This window comes from Epinephelus fuscoguttatus, linkage group LG5, assembly GCF_011397635.1.
Source record: "Epinephelus fuscoguttatus linkage group LG5, E.fuscoguttatus.final_Chr_v1".
In the NCBI taxonomy this organism is placed as follows: Eukaryota; Metazoa; Chordata; class Actinopteri; order Perciformes; family Serranidae; genus Epinephelus; species Epinephelus fuscoguttatus.
Window position 1 is genome coordinate 695,830 of NC_064756.1, and position 27,486 is coordinate 723,315.

General features: G+C 43.4%; 3 protein-coding genes and 2 long non-coding RNA genes across 7 annotated transcripts in view; 1 reads left to right on the forward strand and 4 right to left on the reverse strand.

Annotated features, from left to right (window-relative positions):
- Positions 1 to 14,503, reverse strand: part of abcc5 (ATP-binding cassette, sub-family C (CFTR/MRP), member 5) — a 34,579-nt gene extending 20,076 nt beyond the window's left edge. The window contains exons 1-15 of the mRNA XM_049576548.1: positions 14,384 to 14,503; positions 11,729 to 11,882; positions 10,713 to 10,825; positions 9,232 to 9,387; positions 8,997 to 9,141; positions 8,183 to 8,416; positions 6,383 to 6,556; positions 6,157 to 6,304; positions 5,926 to 6,074; positions 4,713 to 4,820; positions 3,469 to 3,626; positions 3,163 to 3,370; positions 2,883 to 2,954; positions 2,665 to 2,789; positions 2,083 to 2,155 (exon numbers count right to left, since the gene is read on the reverse strand). Coding sequence (XP_049432505.1) covers positions 2,083 to 2,155; positions 2,665 to 2,789; positions 2,883 to 2,954; positions 3,163 to 3,370; positions 3,469 to 3,626; positions 4,713 to 4,820; positions 5,926 to 6,074; positions 6,157 to 6,304; positions 6,383 to 6,556; positions 8,183 to 8,416; positions 8,997 to 9,141; positions 9,232 to 9,387; positions 10,713 to 10,825; positions 11,729 to 11,809 — 1,944 coding nt within the window. The 5' untranslated portion in view covers positions 11,810 to 11,882; positions 14,384 to 14,503. The remainder of the gene's footprint in view (positions 1 to 2,082; positions 2,156 to 2,664; positions 2,790 to 2,882; positions 2,955 to 3,162; positions 3,371 to 3,468; positions 3,627 to 4,712; positions 4,821 to 5,925; positions 6,075 to 6,156; positions 6,305 to 6,382; positions 6,557 to 8,182; positions 8,417 to 8,996; positions 9,142 to 9,231; positions 9,388 to 10,712; positions 10,826 to 11,728; positions 11,883 to 14,383) is intronic.
- Positions 9,488 to 10,259, reverse strand: LOC125888907 (uncharacterized). The gene is made up of 4 exons (XR_007449373.1): positions 10,216 to 10,259; positions 10,018 to 10,179; positions 9,928 to 9,981; positions 9,488 to 9,531 (listed from the first exon to the last, which is right to left on the reverse strand). It is a non-coding gene; the product is annotated as an uncharacterized LOC125888907 (long non-coding RNA).
- A 595-nt stretch (positions 14,504 to 15,098) lies between the features above and the next one.
- rpl35a (ribosomal protein L35a) lies at positions 15,099 to 19,463 on the reverse strand. The gene is made up of 5 exons (XM_049577182.1): positions 19,359 to 19,463; positions 18,449 to 18,485; positions 16,877 to 17,029; positions 15,401 to 15,545; positions 15,099 to 15,195 (listed from the first exon to the last, which is right to left on the reverse strand). Exons 2-5 carry the CDS (start codon positions 18,457 to 18,459, stop codon positions 15,172 to 15,174), a joined length of 333 nt encoding a protein of 110 aa, XP_049433139.1. The 5' UTR covers positions 18,460 to 18,485; positions 19,359 to 19,463; the 3' UTR covers positions 15,099 to 15,171.
- Positions 16,738 to 17,034, forward strand: LOC125889320 (uncharacterized). The gene is made up of 2 exons (XR_007449444.1): positions 16,738 to 16,787; positions 16,826 to 17,034. It is a non-coding gene; the product is annotated as an uncharacterized LOC125889320 (long non-coding RNA).
- Positions 19,464 to 21,079: 1,616 nt separating the features above from the next.
- Positions 21,080 to 27,486, reverse strand: part of lrch3 (leucine-rich repeats and calponin homology (CH) domain containing 3) — a 34,721-nt gene continuing 28,314 nt past the window's right edge. For all 3 annotated transcript variants that reach the window (XM_049575656.1, XM_049575657.1, XM_049575655.1), the window contains one exon: positions 21,080 to 26,836. In XM_049575656.1, the coding sequence (XP_049431613.1) occupies positions 26,672 to 26,836 (165 nt within the window). In that variant the 3' untranslated portion in view covers positions 21,080 to 26,671. The remainder of the gene's footprint in view (positions 26,837 to 27,486) is intronic.

Here is a 27,486-nt window from a genome sequence, read left to right on the forward strand (position 1 = left end):
ATCATAGTGCACACTATGGTGACAGATCATAGTGCACACTATGGTGACAGATCATAGTGCACATTATGGTGACAGATCATAGTGCACATTATGGTGACAGATCATAGTGCACACTATGGTGACAGATCATAGTGCACACTGTGGTGACAGATCATAGTGCACACTATGGTGACAGATCATAGTGCACACTATGGTGACAGATCATAGTGCACACTATGGTGACAGATCATAGTACACACTGTGGTGACAGATCATAGTACACACTATGGTGACAGATCATAGTGCACACTGTGGTGACAGATCATAGTGCACATTATGGTGACAGATCATAGTGCACACTGTGGTGACAGATCATAGTGCACACTGTGGTGACAGATCATAGTACACACTATGGTGACAGATCATAGTGCACACTGTGGTGACAGATCATAGTGCACATTATGGTGACAGATCATAGTGCACACTGTGGTGACAGATCATAGTGCACACTGTGGTGACAGATCATAGTACACACTGTGGTGACAGATCATAGTACACACTGTGGTGACAGATCATAGTACACACTATGGTGACAGATCATAGTGCACATTATGGTGACAGATCATAGTGCACACTGTGGTGACAGATCATAGTGCACACTGTGGTGACAGATCATAGTACACATTATGGTGACAGATCATAGTGCACATTATGGTGACAGATCATAGTGCACACTGTGGTGACAGATCATAGTACACACTATGGTGACAGATCATAGTGCACATTATGGTGACAGATCATAGTGCACACTATGGTGACAGATCATAGTACACACTATGGTGACAGATCATAGTGCACATTATGGTGACAGATCATAGTGCACATTATGGTGACAGATCATAGTGCACACTATGGTGACAGATCATAGTGCACACTGTGGTGACAGATCATAGTGCACACTGTGGTGACAGATCATAGTGCACACTATGGTGACAGATCATAGTGCACACTATGGTGACAGATCATAGTACACATTATGGTGACAGATCATAGTGCACACTATGGTGACAGATCATAGTGCACACTATGGTGACAGATCATAGTGCACACTGTGGTGACAGATCATAGTGCACACTATGGTGACAGATCATAGTGCACACTATGGTGACAGATCATAGTGCACACTATGGTGACAGATCATAGTGCACACTGTGGTGACAGATCATAGTGCACACTGTGGTGACAGATCATAGTGCACACTATGGTGACAGATCATAGTGCACACTATGGTGACAGATCATAGTGCACACTATGGTGACAGATCATAGTGCACACTATGGTGACAGATCATAGTGCACACTATGGTGACAGATCATAGTGCACATTATGGTGACAGATCATAGTGCACACTGTGGTGACAGATCATAGTGCACACTGTGGTGACAGATCATAGTGCACATTATGGTGACAGATCATAGTGCACACTGTGGTGACAGATAATAGTGCACATTATGGTGACAGATCATAGTGCACACTGTGGTGACAGATCATAGTGCACACTGTGGTGACAGATCATAGTGCACACTATGGTGACAGATCATAGTGCACACTGTGGTGACAGATCATAGTGCACACTATGGTGACAGATCATAGTGCACACTGTGGTGACAGATCATAGTGCACATTATGGTGACAGATCATAGTGCACATTATGGTGACAGATCATAGTGCACATTATGGTGACAGATCATAGTGCACATTATGGTGACAGATCATAGTGCACATTATGGTGACAGATAATAGTGCACATTATGGTGACAGATCATAGTGCACACTGTGGTGACAGATCATAGTGCACACTATGGTGACAGATCATAGTGCACACTGTGGTGACAGATCATAGTGCACACTATGGTGACAGATCATAGTGCACACTGTGGTGACAGATCATAGTGCACATTATGGTGACAGATCATAGTGCACATTATGGTGACAGATCATAGTGCACATTATGGTGACAGATAATAGTGCACATTATGGTGACAGGTCCTAGTGCGCACTATTGATATAGAGCAGTCTATACCAAACAGGAAGTGACATCACCTCTGTGAGGTCAGCGTTGGGCAGCAATAGGAGGTCTGGTCTGAGACAGCACGCACTCAGTACGGACTGGTACCTGCGGAGACGGATTTAAAAAAACAAGTTAGTCCTGGTGTTGGGGCTGGACCACCTTTCCTATAATGCTAACAGGTATAAGGACATAACTGCTGCTGTGGCTCAGAGGTACGGGCCACAGCCAGAGGTTCGATCCCGGGCTCCTCCAGTCTGCATGTCAAAGTATCCCTGAGCAAGATACTGAACCCCAAATTGCTCCCGATGGCTGTTCCATCGGTGTGTGAGTGTGTAGCAGGTGGCACCTTGTATGGTAGCCTTGGCCACCGGTGTATGAATGTGTGTGTGAATGGGTGAACGTGACTCATAGTGTAAAAAGCGCTTTGAGTGGTCACTAGATGACTAGAAAGGCGCTTTACAAATGCAGGTCCATTTATCATTTACCAACTGTAGCAAGGTTAGCCAGTTAGCTGTAGCCTGCTATAATGCTAACAGGTATAAGGAAATAATTGTAGCAAGGTTAGCCAGTTAGCTGTAGCCTGCTATAATGCTAAGAGGCACAAAGCGTCTCACCTGTCCTCCTGGTACTCCTGTCCAAACAGGATGTTGTCTCTCAGCGTTGCATTGAGGATCCAGGCCTGCTGAGCCACATAGGCCAGCCGTCCTCTGACCGCCACACGACCCTCCAACACCGCCATCTGTCAACGCACCAATCAGTGATCAATACTGTTCAATCAGTCAGGTATGCATTGTGCAGCACGCTGTGACATCACAACTGGAGGTAACGTCACCTGTCCTAAGATGGCCGACATCAGGGAGGTTTTCCCACTGCCGACGCTCCCACACACCCCGACCAGCGTCCCCTGGACACACACACACAACACTGACATACCACAAACATATACACACACAGGTGTTGTCCCTGTGTTGTCCCTGAGTTGTCCCTGTGTTGTCCCTGAGTTGTCCCTGTGTTGTCCCTGAGTTGTCCCTGTGTTGTCCCTGTGTTGTCCCTGTGTTGTCCCTAAGTTGTCCCTGTGTTGTCCCTGTGTTGTCCCTGAGTCCTGGACCAACCTGTTGGACCGTCAGGTTGATGCAGTGCAGGGTGCTCTGAAGTCGGTGGGACACAGGGGGGACATGCAAGAGGGGAGGACACGCCTCCTCCTCCCCGTCTTCCTCCTCTGGACTGGAGGCTTCTCCTCCTCCACCTCCTCGTCCTCTCAGCAGGGAGCCGGTCACCTCCTCCCCCTCCCCCTCCGGGAGGTCGTCTCTGTCTCTGTACCTGAAAGACACCACACAGTGTTTAGCCCCTCCTCCTCTCCAGGGACAGACCAATCAGCTGTCAGACCAGTCCGAATGGGGACAGAGACGTCAGTGTACTTGTGTCTCAGTCTGCTGGCTGTGTGGACACGTGGGCTCGGCTGAACGCTCTGTCCGCCTCCTTCCCACGCCAGACTGGCCCCACGCATCTCCACGGCAACCTGGGGATCGCCAGGCAACGCACGGATGCTGTCGACCTCCGGCAACAGGAAGAGGCTCTGAAAAGGACAGAGGACAGACAACAGTGGACAGACAACAGAGGACAGACAACAGAAGACAGAGGACAGACAACAGAGGCCAGAGGACATATAACAGAGGACAGACAACAGAAGACAGAGGACAGACAACAGAGGACAGACAACAGAAGACAGAGGACAGACAACAGACAACAGAGGACAGACAACAGAAGACAGAGGACAGACAACAGAGGCCAGAGGACATATAACAGAGGACAGACAACAGAGGACATATAACAGAGGACAGACAACAGAAGACAGAGGACAGACAACAGAGGCCAGAGGACATATAACAGAGGACAGACAACAGAAGACAGAGGACAGACAACAGACAACAGAGGACAGACAACAGAAGACAGAGGACAGACAACAGAGGCCAGAGGACATATAACAGAGGACAGACAACAGAAGACAGAGGACAGACAACAGAGGACAGAGGACATATAACAGAGGACAGACAACAGAAGACAGAGATGGTTTGATTTTAGCTAAAGAGTCCTCTGATCACCCTGAGCTTTGTTTCGTCCCTTCATCCAAATACTAATTCATTCATCCATCCATTCAAATATTGATCCATCCATCCATCATCCATCAAAATACTGATTGATTAATTCATTCATTCATTCACCCATCCAAACATTGATTCTTTCATCCATCCATCCATCCATCCATCCATCCAAATATTGATTAATTAATTCATCCAAATATTGATTAATTCATCCATCCATCCAAATACGGATTCATTCATCCATCCAAATATTGATTCATCCATCCATCCATCCAAAAATGATTAATTCATCCATCCAAATATTGATTTATTTGTTCATCAATCCAAATATAAATTCATTTATCCGTCCATCCATCCATCCATCAAAATATTGATTAATTCATTCATTCAACCATCCATCCACATATTGATTCATTCATTCATCCATCCATCTGCATGTTGATTGATTCATTCATCCATCCAAATACTGATTAATGTATTCACTCAAAGGTTGTAAGGGAGTGAAGGAAGGTAGGAATGTAGGAAGTTTGGAAGGTAAGGAGGACAGGAAGTGTTCTGACCTTGAATCGTTCTGCAGCCACTGAGGCCTCAGACAGAGACTTGACAGAGAACGGAGTGACCTTCAGGGCAAAGGTCATCGCATTAAACACAGTCACCACGGTGAAGGCCTACAAAGACGGACAGGAAACAAGGTTACATCACATCCTCCAAGAAAATCAAAACAGTGAAGTATGTCAACGATGAAAGTTCGCTGTAGCCTGCTATAATGCTAACAGGTATAAGGACATAACTGTGGCAAGGTTAGCCAGTTAGCTGTAGCCTGCTATAATGCTAACAGGTATAAGGAAATAATTGTAGCAAGGTTAGCCAGTTAGCTGTAGCCTGCTATAATGCTAACAGGTATAAGGAAATAATTGTAGCAAGGTTAGCCTGTTAGCTGTAGCCTGCTATAATGCTAACAGGTATAAGGAAATAATTGTAGCAATGTTAGCCTGTTAGCTGTAGCCTGCTATAATGCTAACAGGTGTGAGGAAATAATTGTAGCAAGGTTAGCCTGTTAGCTGTAGCCTGCTATAATGCTAACAGGTGTGAGGAAATAATTGTAGCAAGGTTAGCCTGTTAGCTGTAGCCTGCTATAATGCTAACAGGTATAAGGAAATAATTGTAGCAAGGTTAGCCAGTTAGCTGTAGCCTGCTATAATGCTAACAGGTATAAGGAAATAATTGTAGCAAGGTTAGCCTGTTAGCTGTAGCCTGCTATAATGCTAACAGGTATCAGGAAATAATTGTAGCAAGGTTAGCCAGTTAGCTGTAGCCTGCTATAATGCTAACAGGTATAAGGAAATAATTGTAGCAAGGTTAGCCTGTTAGCTGTAGCCTGCTATAATGCTAACAGGTATAAGGAAATAATTGTAGCAATGTTAGCCTGTTAGCTGTAGCCTGCTATAATGCTAACAGGTATAAGGAAATAATTGTAGCAAGGTTAGCCTGTTAGCTGTAGCCTGCTATAATGCTAACAGGTATAAGGAAATAATTGTAGCAATGTTAGCCTGTTAGCTGTAGCCTGCTATAATGCTAACAGGTATAAGGACATAACTGTGGCAAGGTTAGCCAGTTAGCTGTAGCCTGCTATAATGCTAACAGGTATAAGGACATAACTGTGGCAAGGTTAGCCAGTTAGCTGTAGCCTGCTATAATGCTAACAGGTGTGAGGAAGGCCCATCAGTTAGCTGACATGTGACCACAGGTAGTTTGTATCTCTCAGTGTGGCACCTGAGCTGCGGTCAGGTCGTATCCTAGCAACATATGGGCGGAGAATGTTGCCACGCTGGCGATGACGACAACGAGGGGAGCCACGCCCACAGTGATGCTCTGGAAGTAGCCGGTCAGCTCCAGGATCCTTCGCTCCTCCTCACGGATTTCTGAGAGACAGACACAATGTCTTAGCTCTGCTATCACAGCGGCAGGTCGGCCAGGTGAGCATGTGTGCAGGTGAGTACGTACTGCGGACGTCCTGGGCGAAGGCTTTGACCCAGGCGTACATCTTGATGACCTTGATGTGGCTGAGGATCTCGTTCATCTTCTGAACCCGCCTGTCTGTGACGGCCACGCCCCTCCTCCTGAAGTACGCCGTCAACCTGGAGCTGAACATCTGATCAGAGGATAACCACAGGTCAACCATGATGATGATGTCACTGGCGACTGAGTGATGAAGAGGAGGAGGACTGACCATGGCAGGGTAGAAGAGGATGAAGACAGCTGAGCCCAGCAGAGACGTCGGTCCCAGTATGAACAGGTTGTAGGCGACACCGAGGACGGCCACCAGGGGGCCCCCTGCTAACAGACTGCCCACTGCTGCTGCCTCAAACATCCTCTGACCGTCACTGGAACACATGTTCACCAGCTGAGGGACACGGGAGGACACGGGAGGACACGGGGGGACACAGGGGGACACGGGGGGGACACAGGGGGACACGGGGGGGACACGGGGGGACACGGAGGGGACACGGAGGGGACACGGGGGGGACACGGGGGGGACAGATTGAATGAAAGATTATTCTCTGACAGAATGTGACAGATGGAAAGAGAAAAGCACAGAAGAAATAAAGAAGGGAGGAAGTAAAGACTGAAGGCAGGAAGGAAGGAAGGAATGATGGAAGGGAGGCAGATAAACAAACAAACAGATAAACAAAGAAACAGACAGATAAACAAAGAAAGACAGATAAACAAACAGACATAAACAAACACAGATAAACAGATAAACAAACAAACAGATAAACAAACAGATAAACAAACAAACAGACAGACAGATAAACAGACAGATAAATAAACAAACAGATAAACAAACAGATAAACAAAGAAACAGACAAATAAATAAACAAACAGATAAACAGACAGATAAAGAGACAGAACGATAAACAAAGACAGATAAACAAACAGATAAACAAACAGACAGATAAACAAACAAACAGACAGACAGATAAACGGACAGATAAATAAACAAGCAGATAAACAAACAGACAGATAAACAAACAAACAGATAAACAAACAAACAGACAGATAAACAGACAGATAAACAAACAGACAGATAAACAGATAGATAACAAACAGACAGATAAACAGACAGATAACAAACAGACAGACAGATAAACAAACAAACAGACAGATAAACAGACAGATAACAAACAGACAGATAAACAAACAAACAGATAAACAAACAAACAAAGACAGATAAACAGACAGATAAACAAACAGACAGATAAACAGACAGATAAACAAACAGACAGATAAACAGACAGACAGATAAACAAACAAACAAAGACAGATAAACAGACAGATAAACAAACAGACAGATAAACAGACAGATAAACAAACAGACAGATAAACAGACAGACAGATAAACAGACAGATAACAAACAGACAGATAAACAAACAGACAGATAAACAGACAGATAACAAACAGACAGATAAACAGACAGATAAACAAACAGACAGATAAACAAACAGACAGATAAAGACAGATAACAAACAGACAGATAAACAGACAGATAACAAACAGACAGATAAACAAACAGACAGATAAACAGACAGATAACAAACAGACAGATAAACAGACAGATAAACAAACAGACAGATAAACAAACAAACAGATAAACAAACAAACAAAGACAGATAAACAGACAGATAAACAAACAGACAGATAAACAGACAGATAAACAAACAGACAGATAAACAAACAAACAGATAAACAAACAAACAAAGACAGATAAACAGACAGATAAACAAACAGACAGATAAACAAAGAAACAGACAAATAAACAGACAGATAAACAAACACAGATAAACAAACAGACAGATAAACAGACAGATAACAAACAGACAGACAGATAAACAAACAAACAAACAAACAAACAAACAGACAGACAGATAAACAAACAAACAGATAAACAAACAAACAGACAGACAGATAAACAAACAAACAGATAAACAGACAGACAGGTAAACAAACAAACAAAGAGAGGGGGAGGACCTGTCCCACGGTCTGGTCCCGGACGCTGCGCAGCTTCAGGATCTTACTGAAGGCCAGACTGAGGACGGCTCCTCTCAGACGACACCCGGTCCTGTAGTTCAGGGCCCAGGTCAGAGCCAGAGACCAGGATCGGACCAGCTCTGTGCTCAGGACCCCCAGGACCAGCAGGAGACCACATCCCAGGGAGGGCGCCTCCTGATGGGTGTACTCCAGGAGACGCTTCACCACGAACGCCTGGAAGAGGAGGAAGAGGAAGAGGAGGAGCACCGTTATACTGGTCTTATAATGGTCTTATACTGGTCTTGCTACTGGTCTTATTACTGGTTTTATACTGGTCTGATTACTGGTTTTATACTGGTCTGATTACTGGTCTTATACTGGTCTTATTACTGGTTTTATACTGGTCTTATTACTGGTTTTATACTGGTCTGATTATTGGTCTTATACTGGTCTTATTACTGGTTTTATACTGGTCTTATTACTGGTCTTGCTACTGGTCTTATTACTGGTTTTATACTGGTCTGATTACTGGTTTTATACTGGTCTTATTACTGGTCTTATACTGGTCTTATTACTGGTCTTATACTGGTCTTATTACTGGTTTTATACTGGTCTTATTATTGGTCTTATACTGGTCTTATTACTGGTTTTATACTGGTCTTATTACTGGTCTTGCTACTGGTCTTATTACTGGTTTTATACTGGTCTGATTACTGGTTTTATACTGGTCTGATTACTGGTCTTATACTGGTCTTATTACTGGTTTTATACTGGTCTGATTATTGGTCTTATACTGGTCTAATACTGGACTCACCGGCCCACTGAATCCAGCCAGCTGAGTGACGGTGAGACAGAGGATGGACAGGCAGAGACGAGTCCTGCAGAAGGACCAAACAACCCGACACAGAGACGCGTCGATGCCCTTTGACCTCTGCTCGTCCTCCCACAGAGACGCCAACCTGAGGACACACACAGAGGACTGAGCAGGAGGGATTGTGGGAAATGTAGGCAGCTCAGGTGTTTTTAAAGAACCCATTAGCTCCTCCCACCTCAGGCTGTTGGCATGGCAACTCTCCTTCTGTGATATAGGCCAGACATCGTCCAATAGGAGCTGTCCTCTCCTGCTGGCGTGTACAGCCAGAGGGGTCAGCCAATGAAACGTCATGAAGGAGAAGAGACCTGCGATGTCCACGGGATGGTCACACCTGAGGACACAGTCACACCTGAGGACACAGTCACACCTGAGGACACATTCACACCTGAGGACACAGTCACACCTGAGGACACAGTCACACCTGAGGACACATTTACACCTGAGGACACATTTACACCTGAGGACACATTCACACCTGAGGACACAATCACACCTGAGGACACAGTCACACCTGAGGACACAGTCACACCTGAGGACACAATCACACCTGAGGACACATTCACACCTGAGGACACAATCACACCTGAGGACACATTTACACCTGAGGACACATTTACACCTGAGGACACAGTCACACCTGAGGACACATTTACACCTGAGGACACATTCACACCTGAGGACACATTTACACCTGAGGACACAGTCACACCTGAGGACACAGTCACACCTGAGGACACATTTACACCTGAGGACACAGTCACACCTGAGGACACAGTCACACCTGAGGACACATTTACACCTGAGGACACATTCACACCTGAGGACACAGTCACACCTGAGGACACAGTCACACCTGAGGACACAATCACACCTGAGGACACATTTACACCTGAGGACACAGTCACACCTGAGGACACATTCACACCTGAGGACACATTTACACCTGAGGACACATTTACACCTGAGGACACATTCACACCTGAGGACACATTTACACCTGAGGACACAGTCACACCTGAGGACACATTCACACCTGAGGACACATTTACACCTGAGGACACATTTACACCTGAGGACACATTCACACCTGAGGACACATTTACACCTGAGGACACAGTCACACCTGAGGACACATTTACACCTGAGGACACATTTACACCTGAGGACACAGTCACACCTGAGGACACATTCACACCTGAGGACACATTCACACCTGAGGACACATTTACACCTGAGGACACAATCACACCTGAGGACACAGTCACACCTGATGACACATTTACACCTGAGGACACATTTACACCTGAGGACACAGTCACACCTGAGGACACATTTACACCTGAGGACACAGTCACACCTGAGGACACAGTCACACCTGAGGACACATTTACACCTGAGGACACAGTCACACCTGAGGACACAGTCACACCTGAGGACACATTTACACCTGAGGACACAGTCACACCTGAGGACACAGTCACACCTGAGGACACATTTACACCTGAGGACACATTTACACCTGAGGACACAGTCACACCTGAGGACACAATCACACCTGAGGACACAGTCACACCTGAGGACACATTTACACCTGAGGACACAGTCACACCTGAGGACACAGTCACACCTGAGGACACAGTCACACCTGAGGATTACCTGTCCTTTTCTCCATCTGTGTCCTTGAGCTGAGCTGTGTTTTTAGTTCCACCCTCCTCCAGCTCTTCACCATGGCAACCAGGTGATCTGTCTTCACACACACCCAGCACACCCTGACCACACACACACACACACACACACACACACACATATTCATGAGGACAGGCTCATCCAATCAGCTTCCAGGGATCCTTTACTGAGATTACCCGTAAAACACAGGTCCAATTAAACTGTGAATCAGCCAATCAGAGTGCAGGATGTGTGTGACCTCATTATCACTGTGTGTGTGTGTGTGTGTGTGTGTGTGTGTGTGTGTCACTCCTCTCTGAGCGCGCTCAGTTCCCCTGAGCAGCAGCCTACTGAGCATGTGCAGAGCTCACGTTCGCTGCCTCATGATGCTCACACACATCACGTCCATTCGCACGGCCTCGGCTAATCAGAGGCCCCACAGCCCCCCCTTGTGGCCTCAGCCAATCAGACCACTGGGCAGCAGCAGGAGGCGGGGCTTCATTATGTAAACAAAGAGGAGAGACTGCAGCATCTGTCCGTGATCTTTACTCTGCTCCTCATCTGCTCCTCATCTGCTCCTCATCTGCTCCTCTTATCATATTCATCTGTTGTTGATTATCTGTATTATTATTTATTGATTGACTGATTTGTCTGCACTTTCATTTGTGCTTTTATTTTTTTTCTTTTAGCTCTTTTATTGTGAAGTTTGATCCTTGGACTTCCTGTCATGTCACGGATCTTTTATGACTGATTGGATATTAAATGTCAGATATACAGCTGATTCAAGCTGCATTCAGCGACACATGGAAACATCAAATGCTACGTCACACACGCCACAAATGAACCATTTCCTGTAGCAGTGTACATTTCATTTTGGCGGTGTTCGTCTGGTGGTTCCCAACCCCGGGGTTGGGTCCCTCTGAGGGGTCACAGGGCCCCTTTGAGGAGTAATCACATGACTCACACTCTGATGAAAACACATGCTGAGTGGATGGACGCTGACTCACCTGGACGTCCTCTGACACTCGCTGCGGCAGAGGCACCGGTGGCTGTAAAGAATCTGTGCGACCAAAGTCATGGTGTCTCATCTTCTATCAGACCACATGGAGCCGTGACCTCTGACCCCGACACACAGGAAGTTCCTAACACTGCAGGCGTCCTCTGTGTGTAACAAAAATCAGGACGTGTTCATTAGCTTCAGGACAAACTACAGTGGAAACACTGAGGAGTTCTGTTAGTGACAAAGGATGCCGCCATTACGGACTGCTGTTAGCCGACAGAGGAGGACGTGTGAGAGCGTCTTGTTGTGTGGACGCTACAGCAGCTGCTGAACACTGCTCACAGCTGGCTGAGACCTCAGCTGTTCCACCTGCAGAGAGAATTCACTGCCGTCTTTGCCATAGCTGTTTACAGAGCTCCCAGGGCTAATGCTACAGCTAATCCTAATGCTACAACTAACCCTAATGCTACAGCTAATCCTAATGCTACAGCTAACCCTAATGCTACAGCTAATCCTAATGCTACAACTCACCCTAATGCTACAACTAACCCTAATGCTACAGCTAATCCTAATGCTAAAGGTATGCTAAAGAAGCCGTGTAGGGCCAGCAGGACGGCGTCAGTGAGACCAAGCACCCTGACAGATCTGTAGAGACGGACACCAGCTGACATCAGAACACATCGGACTGTCGACTGCAGTGCCGCAAACTTTAATATCTGTTGACATATTTTAAACATATGGAGTCTTTGTTGGTTGAAAAGACCACTCAAGACAAAGTAAGGTACGGTAAGGTGAGACGAGAAGAGACGAGACAAGGTAAGGGAAAGGAAAGAACGGACGATAAGGTAAGGTAAGACAACATGAGGTAAGGTATGGATAGGTACATACACACATACACATAAACATTATCAATCAATCAATCAATCAATCAATTTTATTTATAAAGCCCAATATCACAAATCACAATTTGCCTCACAGGGCTTTACAGCATACGACATCCCTCTGTCCTTATGACCCTCACAGCTGATCAGGAAAAACTCCCCAAAAAACCCTTTAATGGGGAAAAAACGGTAGAAACCTCAGGAAGAGCAACTGAGTAGGATTTTAAATTCCATTCTGGATTTTACAGGGAGCCAGTGCAGAGAAGCTAAAACAGGAGAAATATGATCTCGTTTCTTAGTTCCTGTTAGTACACGTGCTGCTGCATTCTGAATTAGCTGGAGAGTTTTTAAGGACTTACTAGAGCTGCCTGATAATAGAGAGTTACAATAATCCAGCCTTGAGGTAACAAAAGCGTGGACCAATTTTTCTGCATCTTTTCAGGTCAGGATAGGCCTAATTTTCACAATATTACGCAGATGAAAAAATGCAGTCCGTGAGGTTTGCTTTAAATGAGAATTAAAAGACAAATCTTGATCAAATATTACTCCGAGGTTTCTTACGGTAGTGCTAGAGGCCAGAGCAATGCCATCTAGAGAAACTATGTCATCAGATAAAGAGTCTCTGAGTTGTTTGGGGCCAAGAACAATAACTTCAGTTTTGTCTGAATTTAACATCAGGAAATTGGTGCTCATCCAGGTTTTTATGTCCTTAAGGCAGTTATGGAGTTTAGTTAATTGATTACTTTCTTCTGGCTTCATCGATAAATACAACTGAGTATCATCCGCATAACAATGGAAATTTATAGAGTGATTTCTAATGATGTTACCTAAAGGAAGCATATACAGAGTAAACAGGATTGGTCCAAGCACAGAACCTTGCGGAACTCCAAAACAAACTTTAGTACGTAAGGACGATTCATTATGAACGTGAACAAACTGAAAACGATCAGATAAATAAGATTTAAACCAGCTCAGTGCAGAACCTTTTAGGCCAATTAAGTGATCCAGTCTCTGCAGTAGAATTTGATGGTCAATTGTGTCAAACGCCGCACTAAGATCTAATAAAACAAGTACAGAGACAAGTCCTTTGTCTGAAGCAATCAGAAGGTCATTTGTAATTTTAACTAGTGCTGTCTCAGTGCTATGATGCACTCTAAATCCTGACTGAAATTCCTCAAATAAATTATTATCATGGAGAAAATCACACAGCTGGTCTGCGACTACTTTCTCAAGGATCTTTGACATAAAGGGAAGATTAGATATTGGTCTATAGTTGGCTAACACCTCTGGATCCAGGGTGGGCTTTTTTAGTAGAGGTTTAATTACAGCTACCTTAAAAGACTGTGGTACATAGCCTGTTAATAAGGATATATTGATCATATCTAATATATGAGTGTTAACTAAAGGTAAGACCTCCTTAAAAGACTGGTGCACAGTACACTACAGGAATATCTCAGTACTCTGAATGTAATCACAGTATTTATATTCTGTAGTGTAACTGTTTACAGTACTGTGATCGTGTCAGAGTATTGTGAAGTACTGTAAATATGACTGTGTACTGTCAGAGGAACAGGAAGCAGTTCGTATTCTGACGGAAGTACTGAGTGTGTACCATTAAGTGCCATCAGATATAAAACCCCTCCACAATAAAAGCCTGGCGGGAATCCTTAAGAATAAAAGCCCGTGATGTTACAAAACAAACTGCTCGCGCACTGAACGTCACACAGGAAACGAGTTCATATCAAAAACACCAATCAGCTGACGGCCGGGGACCCGCTCACCTGTCTGTGTCTCTGTCCGTCTGTCCACCTGTCTGTCTCAGCGCGTGTCCCTCGGTCCTTCCAGTCCTCCTTCAGGTCCGCAGTAAACAGCTCCTCTTCACTGCAGCTGCAGACTCTCAGCATCAGCATCAGCAGCGGCGCGGGGCATCACGGGAACTGGAGTCTAATGGTACGTCGGAACCCCTCTGATGACGTTATTACGTACAGCTAGTCAGCCCTGAGTTCAGTCTGTCAGGCAGCAGCAGCTCAGACCAGGTTAATGATTTAAAGTTTAAAGTCAAACTTAATTTTCTCAGTTTTTTTTCTCATTACGTCACTTCCCACAAACACTTTGCTTTTTTAACATTTCAACTGAGGTGAATTTTAATTTTTATTTAACCAGACAGTCCCACTGACATTAAAGACAGCAGCCAATCAGCGCTCGTGTAAGACTCAAACATGGCCGCCTCTCATGTCTGTCACCAGTTTTTATTTTGTCCTTAAACTCAGAGAGCGGACATGTTTCTGATTTTACATCTTAATAGAGACAGTTCGATGTCCTCGGGTCAGAGTAGGAAAATACAGTTTTCCTCAGCTCTGTTTAAACTCAAGTTCTTCACATTTAAAGGGACAGTTCACACGTTCACAGGAGGACTGATGAGCTGGGGGTGGACACGTTACAAACATCTGATCAACGATCAATAAACTGACAGAAATGAGGAGACGGAGACACGGCTGTGTTGGACCTGATCAGTTTTATTGTTTCTGTACAAACAAGAACATCGACGGCTGCAGACGTCCACTCGTCTTCACACTCGGGAAGGATACAGCATCTGGAGACAAACAGGAAGTTGGTTAGTCACAACATAAACCTGCAGGTTACGTCAGCTCAGCGTGTCCACAGAGTCACGTCTGGTGTAGCGTGTCTGTCTCAGAGACGTCCTCACAGTAACCGCAGACACCTTCACCTCCAGGGTTACAGAGTAGGAAGAAAACAAGCTGTGATCTCTCAGATGTCCCGAGAGTCCCTGAACTCACCACTCTGACTCTGTGTCCGATGGCTTTGGCCGGCAGGTTGCTGCTGAACTTGGCTCGCACCATCCCGCTGTTGCCGTGTGCCCGCGTCACCTTCCCCCAGATCACACGTGTCTTGTTAGGTTTACCGCCAGGCGTCACCGTGTTCCTGCAGACACAACACAGGGCTCATTAACCCGCCGTCATGTCACTGCTGAGGTTTCATTTACACAGCAGGACGGACCAGCCGGGTGGAGACGGTTAGAGCAAGCTTAAACTACAAACTGTTCACTGTTACATCAAACATGACGTTTAGGGACAGACGGAGACACAGGGAGACAGACAAGTAAAAAGGAGGGCAGACAGGGGAAAGACAAGGGACAGAGAAATAGATGTCTTGGTGATCTTGTACCTAATCATGTCAGATTATCTGCTCTGATTTCCTTCACGTCAAGTTTGAAAACCATTCTGGATAAAAAAAAAAAACCTCGCTTCGTAGGTCATCTCATACACCTCGCCACTTGTGTCGACCCAAGACATAGGAGGCGAGGTGCACACCTCCTATGTCACCCCGAGACATAGGAGGAGTGCACCTCGCCTACAGTTTATTTAAACCTGTCTAAATATGAATATCAAAAATAGTCTTCAGATAAAATATCAGTTATGAGTCCTATAAAAAGTAACAGATTGGTAACCAGACCGGGCGTCACAGCTGTTAACAATGTGTACGCAGAGAACGAGTCCTGACCACACGTAAAAACTGTGACCTCTAAAACCAGACCCGATGGAGAAACTGACCTGTGGTGACAAACATGTTGGAGACAGGAAACTGGCGACACAGACTCAGAGCAGCGGAGAGAAGATGAGCCGCAGGTAACGACAGGAAGTGACCGAAGTTTGAGTTTCAATCAAAAACTGCTGTAAATCTCAACTACATAACCACGTCAATACACCTCAGCAGAAAGAGTCCGACCCTCTGAGCGTACACGACACGTGGTTAGCCTCGTCTGGGCTGCAGCACCTGTGGTGTTTTACAAATGAGACCCTAGGCCTGTCTCTCTAACAGAGGCCTGTCTCTCTAACAGAGGCCTGGGGTCTCATTTGTAAAACACCACAGGTGCTGCAGCCCGTCTTTTCTTCCCCACTCTGTACTTTCTCTTTTCTGTTTTACAGTTGATGTGGTCACATCACGACTTCTGCTCTGATCATGGACGTCTGATATTGGGACGTCTCATTCACAGCTCTCACATCGTCAGTGTGAGCGCTTTGTGCCACAGTAATAATCGTCCCTGTGAAACACACAGAGCTGAACACAGACGTGTGGATCAAACAAAGGTTTGACACAGGAGAACAGGCGTGGTGCAGAGGAACAGGTGTGGTGCAGGAGAACAGGTGTGGTGCAGAGGAACAGGTGTGGTGCAGAGGAACAGGTGTGGTGCAGGAGAACAGGTGTGGTGCAGGAGAACAGGTGTGGTGCAGGACCCTCTCCTCGTCTCTTACTTCTTGGCCTTGTAGACGTAGGCGCAGCGTTTGCCGAGGTAGAAGTCGACCTCGTCTCTGGAGTAACATCCCTCCAGCTTCAGGAGAGCCGTGTGTTCGCGCTGGTTCCTCAGACCGCGCTTGTAGCCAGTGAAGATGGCCTTACTCCACAGTCTGACCAATCAATGACAGAGACACAGAGTTACAGTCTGACCAATCAATGACAGAGACACAGAGTCACAGTCTGACCAATCGATCACAGAGTCCCTGGGTGTTTCTCAGAGTCAAGGAAGGATCCTCAAACAGCTGAATCTGAAGGACACTACGTCATCGACGTCCTTCTTTCAGAGAAATTTCAAGGATCCATGTGTTGGCCCTAAGCGGGTATAAAATCCCCACAATACTTTGCACACGAGCGGCTGGAAGTGAGGGCGGGGCCTCTTCAATGAAACCTCAGCAGGATTTAGATTAACGTCACGTTTACACATAGCCGGGTATTTAGAGAAACGAATATTCCCCCCCTCCGTTTTCAATAACAACATCGTGCACACAACATCGTTTTCAAAAATGTTGTCATTTACATGAACCTGGATAAATACGCTGTCATAACTATGCCAGACCTATGGGCGGCAGTGTAGGGAGAAGGATGAAGCCATGCAAGCCAATCAGAATCGACAATAACGAATAAGACGCGCGACTTCCTGTTGCTTTCAAAACAGTAAACATGGCGAGGGGTTCGTTTGTGTGGACGGACAGTGAAGTGGAGCTACTCCTAAATGTCGCTTTAGATTACAACCTTAACAGCATCCGTGATCAGTAGCCAAACAAAGTGTAAACACAGGTCGCTCACATGATGTCAAGCATTTGCTGGCGCATGCTGTGACGTTTCAGAACCTAAAACCCCGTTTCACCCAGTTTACACGGCAACACACAAACAGCGTTTTCAGAAATCTCCACTTTGGCCGGAGTTTTTACAAATGATCATTTTCCGTGAAAAAAACTGCTTGCGTGTAAACAAGAGGCCAGACCGCATGAAAATATGTGCGTTTCTCCTACGTGTAAACGGGGTATGATATGTCATTTGTTTGGATTAATGTCTCCACCTGAGTTTATCAGACAGACACCTCATCATTTACACTTTCCAATGTGTCACTGCCACATGATGAGATTTATTAAATAACGTGATTAAAGTTTTAAATGAATCATTCACAGCAGAGATGGGGCGCTTTACTCTTAATATGATCCAGAAATATATTCTGCCCAAAGTCACGTGACTCTGACAATACTGACACACGTGTTTAAAACTGTCCAACAACATTACAGAGTGTTAAACTGGTCACAGCAAGTGAAACCTCCTCAGTCTGCTGAGGGTTAATGATGATCACATGAGGACACTTGTTAGTCTGATCCAGTGAATGAGAGGAAGGACTCTGTCTCTGCAGGATCCTTCCTTGACTCTGAGAAACTCAGTCTGATCGTTACAGAATCAAAGTCTAATATTTTAACAGTCTGACTCGTCAGTAACACTCGACGCTCCGTGTGAAGACAGACGCTGGACTCAGGTGACACAGACAGACAGCTGTAGCATCTTACCTTCCAGGCATCGTCAGTCTTCTCCAGGTGGGTCCACCTGCACACAAACAGTCATGTTAATACAGCAGCAACAATCCTACATGACTGTACGAGCCTGATCCACTCAGTGACCAGTTTATTAGGAACAGCTGGTTCAAACATCACGATTCCTCTCAGAGTGACTACGGTGTGATGTCACAGGTTGAGCTCACCTGCTCGATCACAGTAAATTACAGTCACTGGGTTCATTCATGTTCATAAAGTGACCACACACACACACACACACACACACACACACACACACACAGCAGCTGCTGCTGCTGCCTCAATGATGATGTTTCACTTTAGAGTTACAGTTAAACCAGCACGTGCTTCTGTTGTTGTGTCCGCCATCTTCCTCTCAGGGGTGACGGAGTAAACACCCGGATGTTCACAGGTGTTCCTAATAAACAGGTTAACTAAGTGAAAACAGTCACTAATAAACTCTATTAGCTATCAGTAGGCTAACAGGAAGCTAACAGCAGGCTAACAGGAAGCTAACTGGAGGCTAACATGTTGGAGCCGCAGATCCCGCAGTGACACATTTAAACAGCACCACAAACACTCTGATGCTAACATGCTAACGTTTTAAATACGCTAACACAAACACAATGTTTGACGGCGCCATGTTGTCACGGCTCCACCGCCACACCGCGAGTTCTCTCTGAGTCTACCCGCGTCTGCAGCCGCTCAGCCCGGTCTGCTCTTAGCTTCGTTAGCCGCTGTTAGCTCCATCCGAACCGAATCTCCGGCATCACGGCCTCCAGCACCGACACACAGCGGCCGGTAACCGGAGAACAGCCGAGCCGTGAACTGACGGTGATTATCGGACTGAAACAACCCGGATTAAAGATGTTATTGAGACTTTGAGTCAGACATGTCGGTTTCTTACCGTCTCCGTGAGCAGGAAGATGGAGGAAAAGGAAGTGACGAAGGACGGACGGGAAATTATTGTAAACAGAGGTGTCCGCGGAGCTGCCTGCACAAAATGGCGGATTTCACTCACAACGTGTTTTTAAAAGTTTTTTGTTGTTTTATTTTTTACTTTTTATTTCATGTTGTCTTGATGGGACCTGAGTTTATTAAGATTAAAATTTAACGCTGTTATGACCCGACTTATATTTTTTAATCTTTATTTTATTGGTATTTGTTGTTTAATTGGGACCTCGTTTTATTTAGAAAAATATATTGTACCGTTATTAAACCCTGAGGTTTATTTTTCATCTTTATTTTTCTTTTTTTTTTTACTTCACGTTGTCTCAATGAAACATCATTTTGTACACAAAACTAAATTGTAACTCGGGTACAACTCATTTTAAAAGGAAAAAACATTTAATTATATGATGTTTTGTTTTACATTTATCTTTTTATTGTATCGTTATCTACTTAATTATATTTTATCTTATTATATTTGTATATTTATTTTTATTTTAACCTACACTAAAAGTAAACAGTATTATTATTCAGTTTAATTAATTTATTTTATTAATTTATTTTATGTTGTTAACTGGAACCTCATTTTATTAAGAAAACGAAATATTCAGTGTTTATTTTTTTTTTCCATCTTAATGTAATCTAATCTATTTCAATGAAGTTTAATTATCCTACCTAACATTGTTTAATTGGATCTCATTTTACAAAGAAAACCATATTCTAACTGTGTGTTATTTATTTTTATCGTCATTTTATTATTATCTGTAAAATCTTGAATCAGGCAACAAATAAACATAATTGTTTTAAATTTCTGGGTGTGATAAAAGATAATTAATTAATTAATTAATTATGAAAGTCAACTACAGTAGTTTATAAAATGAGTCATTTTCTAAATTAACAGTGTGTATTTTTAATTTTATTTTCTAAATAAAAACAAATGTTAAGTGTTCTACATGACGCTTTTTCATCTTTACAAATTTGATTTTAGAATTAATTTTTGTTTATTTTTCTCATTTATGACTTAATTATTTCGCAAATTTCACATTTTATTTATTTTGCTTTGCTGATTTATTAATTTTTTTAAATTTGTTTAATTAACATCACATAAAAAAGCTGTATCAATAAACCTTTAATAAATACTTTTGATTTAGACCTGTGATTTATTGTACTGATACTTATTTTTTTATGCTAACACTTATTATTATTATTATTAGACTGGTATATTTATTTCACTATTATATTTATTGTACTGATACTTATTTTTTTATGCTAACACTTATCATTATTATTATTATTAGACTGGTATATTTATTTCACTATTATATTTATTGTACTGATATCTGTTATTTTCATTGCCCTTATTTTTGCTTCAATCACATTTATTTTGAATGTAATAGCAGTATAAAATATGCTTTTTATTTTATTATATTATTATTAGTATTATTATTATATTTATTTCTTAGGTTGATATTCATTCTATTATATTTACTTCTATTATACTGATATTTATTTCAATATATTTTTCTTCATTATATATATATATATATTTTTATATATATATTTTGATGTGTTGAACCAACAGAGTCACTGAGAGGACTGACCTGCGGTCTGTTTGTCTGTAAGATAAATGACATCAGAGGAGCGTCGGTGGTGTCGGAGGGTTCACATCAGTGAAAAGAGTCAAATTAAAATATTTATTTTAAGCACTTAAACTCAACTCTTCATACACGTTTTCAAATCTTTTATACAGTTTACAGCAAAAAGAAAACAAAGTGAAAAACTGTAAAAACTGTGACAGTCTGTTTGTCCTCCAGAAAACACGGTGGAATGTCCTTTAAAACCACACCACACTGCGATCACATGACCCCGTCACCGCCGTCACATGACCCCGTCACCACCGCAGAAGAAGCACATGAGAAAAACATTAAACATCTGTACAAACATGGAACCACCTGATCGGTCAGTCCACACCTGTCCACTCAGGACACGGAGACACGTGATTGGACAGAACAACTGCCAATTACAGCACCTGCTCAGGGGGACTGTTGGGCCCCGAGTTCTGCCTCACAGGCAACTCACCAACACCAGCGTTAAGAGATTAAAGACGCAGTTCACACAGGTGAGGTCAGGTGTGATGCTGCATTCAGGTCAAACAGGAACAAACATGACCAACGTCCTCATGTCCCACGTCACCTGAATGCAGCATCTGAACATGGAAATAAAGGTTTAATGTTAAGAACTCAACTGTGGTCACGTTTCCTGTCTCTGTCTCTGTGGGTGGAGCTTAAACGGGAAGAACAACTCAAACATCAGAAACTCTTTAATTATAAAATCCTCCTGAGACCCTGAAGAGTTCTGTTCACATGTATCTTTAATTTCTCCTCGTGATCTGGGATCGGTTTCACCTGAGGTATGAAAAACTAAACACCGTCTTTGAACAGGAAGTTGGTTTGAAACGAAACAATGTCCTTGTACAGGGATGACGGGTTTAGGTGTGTAACAGAGTATCAGACAGTTATTTAGGGCTCACATCCAAACTGTTCACTTCAACTCCTGAAGACGGCCGAGCACATAGCTGAAAACACAACAAATCTAAGAGTCTTCAAACAAGACGATAACAAAGTCCCGACATCCTCAGACGAGTCCATCCTCGTAAACGTCTCTCTCAGCTTGTTACTGTGGATAAAATGGGTCAAACTTGTTGCCGTATCAAACTACAAACTTTATTAATCATAAATAAAGTTTGACGATAAAATGTGATCAGGTTTTGGACCTCGTGTCTGAACGTCTGCAGACTGACAGAGAAACATCGATCTGTGTGTGCACGAGTACCAGAGCTGCAGATTCCTGTTGAACAGACGGAGAGTGATAAAGATGTAGTTCAGATGATTTAAGAAACGTCTTCTGTGTTCAGATGATCAAACAGACGATGGATCAAAGATGTTTGTTTCTGGCTGCAGCGTTAGCTCGCTGAAAAGTTTACTCTTTAAAATGTTGATAAAAAACGTCTCCATCTGTTGGTGCTGTCCGTCCTGAAGACAGGGACATGAAACCCCCGGGGACAGATAAGACAAGCATCCCGAGTCTGAGCTCCTGAACAGCCTCCATCAGACCCGCTGACCCAGGCTGTGAGGGCAGAACGTCAGTGGGCGGGGTCTGTCGGCTTTCCTCCAGTGTCCACACATCCCTGGACGTAGAGACATGGACTCTGTCCTCTGGGCTTTGTGTCCCTCCAGATCACCCATCCTAGCTTTTACACTCGACACAGCATCAACAGACAACATTTTAAAGCTAAGCTAACTTAGCTAGTGTAGCTTATGCTTGCTATGCTAGCTAAGTTCAAAGTAACCTTTGATCCATTGTCCGTTTGATAATCTGAACAAAGAACACGTAATGTCGCGCTGCTTCTTTCTAGAATAAGCCGTGGTTAAAGTTACTTCACTCTGTGATGATCAGGAAGTTGATAAGCAGATGCTAGCTAGTGCTAGCGTAGCTCGCTAGTTGAAATGTTGTCTCCTCTCACTGCTGTGAGGCGATTGGCTGAATTAAATAAGGTTAAGTTTTTGACCAACAGGAGATGTGAGTCATTGTGAGTCTCTGATTGACAGATGCCCCGCCCTCTGACTCACAAACCTCTGACCCTGAGGCTCTGCAGGTCAGTGATGTTTGACTGACTCTGCAGAGGCGGCCATCTTGTTTTTACATTAGTGTGTTGTGGTGTTGGTCTTCTTCTTTTTGTCTTTTAATGGCGGTTGGCAACCAGCATATTAGGTGCATTACCGCCACTTGTGGTGTTGGTGCCACAAGATGGGACATTAAAGTGTCCACGAACAAGGACGACAGGTCAGAGTGAGGCGGAGTGAAGTGAAAGATGCAGTAATGTGTCATGTCTTGACGTGAGGACGTTATGCGTTATTGCACCAGGAGGATGAATTTGGCGCGTGACACTCGGTCTAACTTTCATCTTGCGATCATCCTGAAATCTATTTTTTATCATCCCTGCTGACTTTTTTCTGACGGAGCAACGGCATTCAGAAGAAACGCTGAACCCTGAACAGGAAGTTTGGAAGAAGTGTGAAAAAAGAGCAGAGTGAGAGGATCCAGAGGAGACTCACTGATTAAGTCCAGCACAGAGACAAGAGATAGGAGACAGTGACGGGCGCTGGGTGTTTGGGTGTACTGCTCCTTTAACACAACAGAGCTGACCTCCTGACATCACAGGTGAAGCTCTGCCCACCGCTTCCTCCATTTTCATTAACTTAAACAAAAAGAAACTTTTCTTGTCCTTTGACCTTCGATTGGGGACTGCGTCTGTCCACGGCGCTCACTCACTCACACTCACACTCTCACACACACACACACACACACACACACCTATATTTACAGAGTATATTTGTACACATATATTTACGAAGAATAAAAACTGGTCGTGTGACTGTAGTGTCGCATCAGGAGGGTTTTTTTAAATGTAAAAAATGTCCCAGAATACAACAGTCACCACCTGATCGTCCTTGTCCAATCACAGCAGGACCTTCAGGGTTAGAATCAGCTTTGTTTGAAATAATAGTGATTATTGACTTATGGACAGTATCAGCTAATTACTGTCGTCTGTGTTCATGTTCATAAAACTGCTATAAATAAAGTTAAATGGTTTTATATTGTGTATCTCAAGGTGAACTCTGTGCGTCACTGAGGTGTCAAACACTGCTGTATAAATAAAGTTTTATTATTATTTCGTCTTTTCTTTCTAATCTAATAAATCAATTACGACCCCTCCGGTCGGGTCATGACAACAAACATCCACATACTTTTGGCCACATGGTGACTGAGCACATGATCAGTGAAAGTGATGTCATGACTATGATGAAGGTCGTGATCACGTGTGGACAATGGACCAGGTGGTGACAGCAGCCAGGTACCAACCTGAGCTGTCAGCCGTGACATCGTCACGGAGACAGAAATAAAAACAAAATAAGCTCCTCCCACTCAGAGTTCACGTCTGTCTCCGTCACATGATCGCTGATGTCAATCCAACTGACCTCCAATGAAAACTCAGGTAAGTTTTAAATAAAAACTAAATTCTGACAATTGGATCTGACGGAGAAAACACAACTGAAGATGTTAGCTAATGTTAGCTAACGTTACCACCACGCTACATTAGCTTCAACTCAAAACCTTACAGTCCAATGTGAGCTAATGTTTGAAGCTAACTGTACTAGTTTAGCTTCCACACCTACTGGGTTCATACAGCAGTTACTGTGTAACAGTTACTATGTTAGCTATCATTAGCATTTAGCAGAGATGATTTCAACCAGCTTCAACTACACCTCGTCATGTCAGTTCACACCTAGCTTCATAATGTTAGCCAATGTTTAAAGCTAGCTATTTCACTTTAGCCTCTCCATCTAACTACATTAATTTTAGCTAATGCTAAAAGTTTTAGCTAAATCTTTACACCTTACTACATACTTTTAGCTAATGTTTAAAGCTAGCTGTTTCAGTTTAATCTTTACATCTAACTACCCAAAGTTAGCTAATATTTAAAGCTAACAATTTCAATTTAGTCTTTGCAACCAAGTACAAATGTTAGCTTAAGTTTAAAGCTAGCCTTGTCAGTTAAATCTTTACAACTATTTACATAATGTTAGCTAATGTTGAAATCTCGATCTTTATATATATATATATATATATATATATATATATATATATATAATACTAGCATAGTTTAAAGCTAGCTGTTACAGTTTCGTCTTTGCACCTAACTAGATATTGTTAGCTAATGTTTAAAGCTAGCCTTGTCAGTTAAATCTTTACACCTAACTACACAATATTAACTAATGTTCGAAGCTAACATGTAATGCTAGCCAGTTTAACTTGTCACATCACCTAATAACGTTAGCTACTATGTAAAGCTAACTGTTTCAGTTTAATTTTTTAAGCTACTTTTGTAATGGTAGCTAATACTTAAAGCTAAGCTAATTTTTAGTTTAGTCTTTAGATCTAGGTACATAATATTTGCTTTTATGTAAGCTAGCAATTTTATTTTAATCTTTAGTCATAACTGTATCATGTTAGCTAATATGTGAAGCTAGCCGTTTCATTTAATCTTTACACCTCACCTCATAATGTTAACTAATGCTAGCAGTGAGCATTTTTCAGACCAACTACTGTACATTTATGTTGCTACAGTTACCAGTTGGAAGTGTTGGTGTCTCTTTGGCACTGACCTATATTGGCTTCAACCCCAAACTAAGTGGTTTAATATCAGCTAATATTTTACAACTAGCCGTGTTGCATTAATATATAAACCGACTAGCTTCACAATGTTAATGTTAGCTGCTAACTACGTTAGCTTCATCTCCAAACCATCTACATTAATAGTGGCTACAGTTAGCAGCAAGCTACATTAGTGTTGTTTAAAAGAACCCATAAAGCTGCTGTACATTTGTGTCAGCTATCATTAGCAGTTAGCAGTGTGATAACTATGGTCCTCGTGGATGAATGTTTTACACTCAAGTCTTTCCACATAAAACAATGTAAACATTAGCGTTTAGCTACATTAGCTTAATTTCCAAACCCACCATCACTGTAACAGTACAGAGTGAAGATTCATTTCCAAACCAAGAGGACCCATAAAGATAGCAGTTAGCTATATTAGCTTGATGTCAAAACTACCTCCATCCATCATGTGAATACTTAAGTCACTGAATAATTCTTCAACCTGAAGATTTAAAACTTATGAAACGTACGAGTCGTCAGGTTTTTGTAGATGTTTGTAGGAATGTAGTTGTTCCTGGTGGATTTTATAAAGGATTTTTCTGATAACTCATCCTGGATTCACAGGTGTAAACAAATGTCTTCCTAAAGTCTTCAAAGTGAAATAATTTAATTTGCTAAATGTGCACAAAGAGAGAACAAAGGCAGAGTTTGAGACTCGTGATCCAGAGGAGCTGCCTGGAACATGTTCCTGCACATATTTATATTTTTGGTGGTTTCATTCTGCTGCTGTCTCCCTTTGTTTCTTTGTGGAATTATTTTCTGGTTTGGGACTCAGTAAAGCTACAGATTCTTTCACAGCCACTTCACGTACGTGTAGTTTGATCATTTTGAGTGTAGTATATGTCGTCGTGTCTCCGGCTGTGTTCATGTCTCCGTCAGATCCGACCTGCTGCTGCTCTGGAGCATTTTTTTTATCTCCACCTGAAGACATTAAAACAACCTAACGGGCGTTACAGGAGGCGGACTGAGCGCGTGCAGTGGTGGTGCTGTTGTCTACATGCTGACAGAGGGTCCAGGTGTGGTCGTTGTCGTCGTCGTGTTGCTGGTGGTGGTGACGGGGTGTCTGGGCGGGGCCAAGTCGAGCAGGGCGCTGACGGTCCCGGCCACCTGGGGGAGCCCTCGCTCCTCCAGGATGTGCAGTGGAAGACACAACTGACTCTACAGAGACGGACACCACAGAGGAAGACACACAGCAGGGGGACAAAAGAAAACACAACGGAAAGGTGGGTCAACGGATGGTAAATTAAATTAATGAGTAAAACAACTGTAACCATGGAAACACAAAGGGGTTAAAAAAGGAGAGGCAGCAAATTAAAACAACAAATTGAAGTGATGGAGAAAAGAAAAGGTGAGAAACTGACAAGGCTGAGAGAAGACAGCAATTTGACCAAATACACGTGTTATCACATGACCAAAGGTCAGCACCTCAGTCATGTGATGACTGAACCTTCTCCAACGTCAGATTTATTTTTTAGAAAAGAAAGAATTACATCATCTTAATACAGACATGTCACCATGTTCACTTAGAATCTGTTGAAGCTGGGGAGACAGAAATGTCCTCCTGCAGCTGCCTCCTCTCTATCCTAAGCCCCTCCCACAAGACTACCACAGGTATACTCCCATGCTTCACACAGTAACCCAGAGTTTCCATACATTGATTGAAGACAAGAATTAGCTGCAAGCCACCGTGACGAAGACGGTGCACACAGTTGGCTGGTGGCCAGCAACAGCACCAGGTCTAACATCTGTAACAGCAGCAACAGAAAGTTTGCTGATCAGGTGGGGAGTTCTGGGCTGTCAGGGGTGGG